Source organism: Ostrinia furnacalis, unplaced genomic scaffold (genome assembly GCF_004193835.3).
Source record: "Ostrinia furnacalis isolate ACB-3 unplaced genomic scaffold, ASM419383v2 OfSCF0986, whole genome shotgun sequence".
NCBI classification, from domain to species: Eukaryota; Metazoa; Arthropoda; class Insecta; order Lepidoptera; family Crambidae; genus Ostrinia; species Ostrinia furnacalis.
The window spans coordinates 375,584-383,239 of record NW_021131225.1 but is presented as its reverse complement, the minus strand read 5'-3'; the positions used below and the strand labels follow the sequence as shown (position 1 = coordinate 383,239).

The following is a 7,656-nucleotide window of genomic DNA, read 5'->3' as shown; positions in this document are numbered from 1 at the left end:
ACTTTCTATGACGTATGACAACATGTTAAAAGTCGAAGACTCATGTCAGCGTGTCGACGGGTTTGCAATGACTGCATTATAAAGTCTGACACATAATAATTTTAATAAAAAACAACTAAGTTTTTTTCCCTTTCTAGTAGAATACGCGCGTCGAATCACCAAGCTCAATATCTCAGACGTGTCAAGCGAGCCAATGGAAAGTTGGATGAAAATTTCAATTTACCCTCCATTCTGCGGTGACAAGTTGTCAGCCGATATGTGATCAGCCCGGATATTGTGCAGGAGATTGTCGTGGACCGGGCTCTATAAAAATGAACAAAACTTTTAACAGCATGTGGCAGGACCCAGACGCTATCAGTTTTGTTTTCTATTTTTATTTCAAGAAGTCTCTGTAGTTCGACAAAAGTTACTGACAGTTTTATTTTTATTTTTACTATCCACAACGAGGAAGCTCTTGACCTGCACCTCACCTGATGAAAAGTGATGATCAGGCCGAAGGTGGAAGCGAGCTTCACCCGGAATCCTCAACCACGGAGGAACTGGCTATCTTACTTCTAATTGTCGGAACACAATAATTAGTTTTGTTGATGCATTATAAAAACATTAATTAAATAGGTATAATAACTGTCTCAGTATCCTTGACATTACTTCATTTTGCAAAAAAATATAGGCTTACTACATAACCTCTCAGCTCCCAAGCGGTTGCCGGCTGCCGCGTAACGATTGATTATCTATTGTGTCTAGATTCGCGGAGCCTGAAGGATTAATATCACTTGATACAGCTCAGTATCAATGTTACGAAAAATCCAGTTACTGCTATCAAATACCTGTTGAGTGCAGGTAGGATTTCGAACAATTATAATATCAGACTAATATTAAATAAATAAAACTTTGCATTAAGATTTCGTTACACAAATATTATTCGTGTTGATATTTTGTTGTACCTATTCAGATTTCAGCTTTGAAAAGATAATGAACATCAAAACGTAATAAAGGTGAAAATCAAAGAGATTGAAATAATTGATAAATGTACTTTATTCGTAATAATACTTTAACTTCACACAGTTAAATCTTAACTCTAACACTATGTTAAAAAGTAACCTATCAGGTACAGAAATTAATAATCATATTAGTTCTATTACACACTCAATAATAAAAAGGCGTTTAACTATGAATTCAAGCTGGAAAGCTCAAAGGAACTTTGAATAGTTGAAAGTGTCTTAATCAAACATTTTAATAAATATTTCATTAATGCAGGTGAAAAAAAAATAGGTTGGAGCCGCCAGCGGCTTACGATAACCTAAACTTACTTGACTTAAATTAAAAGAGATTAAATACAATGCATAAATATTGTCACTTCTAGTTCTAGCTGTAATAGTTGATTCATTGACACCACTATTCAATTTCTTAGATAACTCTTACTTAATTTTCCATAAGGAACCATGTTAAAGATACTCAATAGAGTCAGCGAATATGACTGTGAAGTCACAGATTCTCTTAAAAATATTGATAAGTAGTGTCGAATCCAACATATAAACATAACTATACCTACAATTTTATGAAATAAACTTACTTCGAGATTCAAGCTCACGATACTGGCTCTATAAGGCTCTAAGAGCCAAAGCACACGATTCGTTGCGGCGCCGTACCGCAAAGATTTCGCCGCTCGTGTGCCACAGATATTTCTATGTAAGACGACGCAGCGACACCGCTCCAGCGTCGCACCGCCGCCGCAACGCATCGTGTGCTTTGGCTCTAACATTGTACAAGGCTCTTACAGTTCTTTGTTATTAATCACTACGTACAATGAAACCGAATGTCCTGATGCGGCTGATTCCACCATCAGGGGCCATGGAAACTCTGATGTGCGTGATGGGTTCCGAATGGCAGTCGAACCAATGCTCGTTATGGGCTGAGAGCTGCGGACAAACGGAAAACATTGTAAGTTATTGTTGTATAAACTGACTTTCGAAAGTTCAATAACTTTTATTTTCCTAGTGTATTGCTAATAATATTAAAAAAAAAACAGAAAAAACTTAATAAGATCCTCTTTTGTCTCCATAAGGAAAAGTAGAGATTTAACTGTAGGTTTATTATAGCAAATTATAGCAAAATTTAACCCTAACTATCTACATATTTGACAAATGTGGTACAATGTTAATCTCAAAATACCAATGTTAGCACTATAATTCTGTATATACTCAGTATCTGAAGAAAAAAGCTTACCTTGCTAGCCTTCAAAACGGTAGACCAAGTGTACGTAGAGTCCGGCGACCAATCAGCGCAACCCAAATAAGCGCCCTCTATCTTTACAGAGTCCGGGTAATTCCCTTTGAAGTGTGCCGTATCGACGCATATTTTCTGGATGGTTCCAGGAAAGCCAAGCTTCAAAATTGCCCATTCTTGTCCTGGAAATACATTAGCCTTCAATAAACTGTCTCCAGTTTCGAAATTAAATTTTGTGACTTCATTCTGGCGAATAGTCATTAAGAGGATATTTTAAGACTTGCTTTATTGATAAAGTAATAATGTCTATAGAAATAATAATTTTTTTTTTATAAAAGGACAGCTATAGCTATAATTGCGTGAAAAGTGAACGTTTAATTGGTTAGAGACAGAGCATAGACATATTTTTTTTATCAATAAAGCTCCAAGCCAAAATGATCTTTAAGTCTTACCAGGTAGCTTCAAAGTGCCATCATCATTAGCCTCAATGATTTCTGGCCTGTCCAGTCTCCGAGCCGTCTCCCAGCCATCAGCCATACACTTGCTCTTGCATGGCTTGATCATGTTACGAGGGTGTCCGAAGTGAGCATTTGAGTATCCTAAAACAAATAATATTTTCATGTACAAATCAATTTTAAAACATAAACCTCCTTCTGGCGCAGTCGGGTAATATAGGTCTACCTAATCCTAAAGCAGTGGTAGATTTCATAGTTAAAACGTCAGACTTCAAACTTTTAATTTTGTACAATAAAGTTTAACTGGAATCAAAAGTGTTACTCTACAACAAAATGTAGCACCTTTTCTCAGGATTCCTCAATAATTTCTTAATTTCTCTCTAATTTTGTAAAATGAGGCAGACATTGTCAAAAGTTGCGTTTTATCGATTTTATGCGATGATCGTCGTATGCGATAAGCGTCGTATGCGATAAGCGTCGTATACGATAGGCTTCGTATGCGATAAGCGTCGTATACGATAGGCTTCGTATGCGATAAGCGTCGTATGCGATAAGCGTCGCACGCGATAAGCGTAGTACGCGATAAGATACGTATGTCATATAAAATCATCGACAAAATTTCATCACGGCGCGCATCATAGTCTGACTAATGTTACTTTCTACAAACAAACTTATAAACCTTACCAGTAATACAAAGTGTAGACTGTAGATTACAATAAGATATTTGCTTACCTTGGCAAGTACCACCACTGAGCAGCGAGACTAGATCCACTATTTCATCGCTTGAAGGCGGTTCTGGGCGAGCTTCTCCATAGACCCTGAGCCTGGCGATTCCACCGTCAGGGAACATGTTCACTCTGATGTGTGTCCAGGCTTCGTCGCTTACCACCTATGATGGAAAAGAAGGGATGAGTCTTGTGTTTACTTTGAGACGTTATGATTTCTTGATAATATAGACAAGTAGCATTAAGTAAGTGCTGAATTTATTTGGGATTCTAATGGGTTTTTTATTACATAAGACAGAAGAAGCTGATAATAAAAGCAGAATAAATACACAATAAAGGAGTTAAACTTATTATCAAGCAGCGTAAGCTAGAGTCTAGCGAACGATGGGATTTCAAAATAATAAGTGCAGGGGTATATTGTAAATGCTTTGCAACATAAATTTACGCCCGTATTCACAAACATTACTATGAGGTCAGTGGACGCACAGGGTGACACACGAACCAACCACAGAACTCTATTCAACGCTGCGCGTTCGATTTGCTGCTTCACCTAAGAAAGTATCGTTGGTGAATACGGGCGGTAATCTGTGTTGGTACTTAAAATGTTTGAAAATCAACAAACTTAAAAAAATATATCCAAAACAGATTTTCAGTTTATTCGTATCATTTTTCCGAATCGAATTCCGAATTACCTTTTGGTAGTTGAGCCTCGTTTCCTCATATCCAGGCCGTAGTGCTGTAACGGGGACTATCGTCTCCCATTTGTCAGAGCTAAGCCTTTCAATCTGTTCGTACTCGCAGTCGGTGCAGGCAGAACCCATCTTTGTATCGCGTTCAGGAGCCAAAGCCTCCTCTGTTGGGAAATTGATATTTATTAGACTTTCTGATACTGATCGGAACGGGTAAAGTTTGAGGAAAAGGGAAAAGTTTTGAACACAAAATTACATATTTTGGCACTGTAATTTGGTTACGTCATTTTACAATTTACGTTGGTCCAAAATAAATATTTAATTTTGTTTCTTTTGTCACAAGAATGGTATCAACCCACGCGCGCTTTCCCGGAAACCTTGCCAAATAGAACGTTGCTAGCGTCTCTTATGCCACTTGTATGTATAGCGCCTAGTTGTTGTATTTTAAGGTATTGCAACTACTTATATATTGCCAACCAGAATGCAAGCTAGCAACACAATTCAGCCCTTAGACAAGCCCATAATAAAATTATCTCTTGCCACCAGATAGGTACAAAATAGGTACAAAAAACACAAATTTCTACAGGCATTTTAACAAAGTAGATACTGTCAAATAAAACAAAACACAGTGGCATCTCACTTAATTGAACTAAGTGATACTTTGCAACAAAAACGTAAAGTCTGAATGTACCTTCTGTATCCAACGTTTATCTTAATTAACTCAATGAAGCTTAATTAATTACCTTCAGGTGTCAAGCACGCGGCCTGGATGGAGTACTTCGGAGCGTAGTTCCCGGTAAAGAAGGCCGTGTCGACGAGTAACCCTAGAAGGGAGGATGTCGTCAGATTACGAATAAAAGCTGAGTTCAAACGATCGTTAGCTCTTGTTAGCTTTATTACGGCTGCTCTCAAGTGTTTATGTGTCGAGTAATTGTTGGAAAATCTTATTTTTACTAGCTACAGCTGGAGATTGTAGTGATTGAGGCAAACAGTTTTTGACTATGACATCTTTATTTTACTTTACATTCTAACGTTGTATCATTTAGTACCAAATAAATATTTTTCTTCCTTTCTAAATGAAATAAGCAACACTTTTTTAGTTTCTTGAGCATCTAATTGCATGCTTGATAAGACTGGTTGATAAATAATGTTATCACAACAAAAAAGGGCTACTTAGTCAAATGTATTAAGTCTTATCCTCCCAAAGCATTTCGTAGAGTCTGACCATATTACTGACACCTTAAAACTGTGATCAAGGTACAAAATGACAAAATTTCATAATACGATACATACCTCGAATAACGCATTTAGTGGCCAGTTTCAAGATGCACCAATCGTGTCCCGTAACCCTCTTCCTCCTGGTCTCCCAGCCATCCATCCACTTCCCGAATTCGGTGTACTTCTCCGGGATAAATATGGGCTCGGTATCCAGGAGCATGTTCTCGCATGGCGCGAAGAAGTCGTCGGTAGAGAACACTACCTTTCCGCCAGCCTGTAATTAAAATTATTGTTAAAGTTAAGGTGACAAAAGCCTAACGATGTCAATGAACTGGCCGAATTGACGCGAATTCAAGCCCTATGGACTATTGTGGTGAATTCACTCGCAACTCAATATTTTAATATGCATAGCTTACAATGAGGGGTTAACAAAACTATTTAAAAAAAGTGATATGCCGCATTTAAACTGTATCAAGTTGGGTTTCAATCTACGAACTTTCGCTAGGTTTGCTTGTTCACAAAAGCTTACGGTGTGAAAGTATAAAATATTTACTGGCACTTACACACTTTATGATTGTGTGAGAGTTTGTTATATCTTATTTGAAACCAAAGTTATTATTATTGTGTCTAGACTGACACGTTACATAAAGATAAAGTGTTGTTATATAAATGTCTCACACGGAAAAATAACATAAATACAATATGAGTCCGGGGTAAAAGTCTGTAAAGTGTGGATAAATGAAAGTTTCAAAATAGTTGCTGCCAAATCTACACTATTCAATTTTATTGTCATGTCAAATGCATGAAAACGTTTGCTGAGACAATAGTAAATAGCATGTTTTACATGGAAGATTCACGCGAACTGAAATGTTTAGCAATATGCAATAAGCATGGTATTAAATCAATGGTATTAATCAATAATCATTTTTCAAATGCTAGAAACCTTTACTTTGATGTTTGTAAAAATACTAGAGCTTAAAAAATATTTAATTTAATAAAAAGTTCATAAAAAATAAACTATACAAATACGAAAAAAAATCAATAACGGAAGAGTCGATGCGCGCGAAATTGACTTTAAAAGCTTTGTTGTTATCAAATAACAAAACCTGTTTTGTTTTGCTGTTTATTTTCATTATTATAAATATTTTTTATTAAAAAAAATCATAAACTTACACTGGTGCTGCAGAATTCACTTAGGTCAGTAAACGCGGGCGCCTTTTTCTCGATCATTTTGTTGAATATTAATTAGTAATTACAATCACTATTTATCAACTGTCACTGCAGATGCGTAAGCGCAGACTGATTAGAAAATCACCCCGTCTTCGTTTATATACTAAGTTGCCGGATAAAAACATTAATAATAGGTACTTAGCTTATCGCTTTTTGTGTGGCACCTATAAATATCTCCAATACAATTATTTCACTGATACAGTCACTGTTCTGGAATATCGTTCTTTTTGCTGGTATTATTGTCACAATTGACTTGATACGCTTTTTGTGGAATGAGTTACGATTTTGACAAATTGTTTACTTGAATGTGCAAAGAATATTTACCTATATCCTGTTTTTTACGAACTAGACTTTTTTTGCTGATCTTTTTCATAATTCGCTTGTAAAAATAACCTGTAACACTATTTAGATACTATAATATTTACATTCATATATTGTTATTGTTTGTTCTCTGTCGCAAAAATCTTCCATGTCAGCAATATGGCATTTAATAATACCACATCAATGTACGTGGTATTATTAAATGCACTTTTTTGCATACAACTTGAATTTTAATCTTTTTATGCTACAATTTTGAAATACTTAGGTTATACAGCAGCGCTCTCTGAAAAACATCAACCTTTGAAACTGCGATCTCCAACCCGCCTGCCAAGCTATAGTGGAGGAGGCTCATAGTCCAGCATTGGACTGTAAAGGGATGTTGATGATGAGTTTGGTTATTATAATGTTCCTGGGTCTTTATTTATTTGTAAGATTTCGAATCGTTTAAGTTGCATAAATCTAGGTACCTACCTATTTGGACGTAACTTTTGAGAACATAGCGAAACTATTTATAATACCTACTCGTAAATCAAAATAAAATAGATGGCTCCGTTGTTGGATATGGTAAATACGTTGATATTGGCAATAGCGAATAAAATATTACTAAAATACCTTTTCCCTTTACATGTTTACATAAATTCTATCAGGATTTCGATTTAAGAATAGTTTTGTGTCTGTAATTGAATGAATTTTACCATTTAAACTAATTTAAGAACATCACAACAAAATTAACGTCCGTATTCACAAACGATGCTTGCTTAAGTGTAGCTGCAAAACGTACGCACAGCGTTG

At 36.0% G+C, this 7,656-nt stretch overlaps 1 protein-coding gene across 2 annotated transcripts; it reads right to left on the bottom strand.

The window, feature by feature from the left end:
• Positions 1-1,017: 1,017 nt before the first annotated feature.
• On the bottom strand, positions 1,018-6,621 carry LOC114350809 (allantoicase-like). 2 transcript variants are annotated; one of them, XM_028301746.1, is made up of 8 exons: positions 6,487-6,620; positions 5,389-5,587; positions 4,839-4,919; positions 4,099-4,259; positions 3,414-3,570; positions 2,679-2,825; positions 2,227-2,408; positions 1,018-1,919 (listed from the first exon to the last, which is right to left on the bottom strand). In XM_028301746.1, exons 1-8 carry the CDS (start codon positions 6,541-6,543, stop codon positions 1,791-1,793), a joined length of 1,113 nt encoding a protein of 370 aa, XP_028157547.1. In that variant the 5' UTR covers positions 6,544-6,620; the 3' UTR covers positions 1,018-1,790. The 2 variants fall into 2 exon arrangements, with proteins under 2 accessions (XP_028157547.1, XP_028157548.1); XM_028301747.1 differs by lacking the exon at positions 4,839-4,919 and having other exon boundaries at positions 6,487-6,621.
• Between the last annotated feature and the right edge of the window lie 1,035 nt (positions 6,622-7,656).

Coding starts and splice junctions, on each gene's coding strand:
- LOC114350809 (XM_028301746.1), bottom strand. CDS start 6,543: ATGATCGAGAAAAAGGCGCCCGCGTTTACTGACCTAAGTGAATTCTGC. Junction 3,571..4,098: donor CGAGGCTCAACTACCAAAAG/GTAATTCGGAAT, acceptor TTTCCATCATAG/GTGGTAAGCGACGAAGCCTG. Junction 1,920..2,226: donor CCGTTTTGAAGGCTAGCAAG/GTAAGCTTTTTT, acceptor GTTTGTCCGCAG/CTCTCAGCCCATAACGAGCA.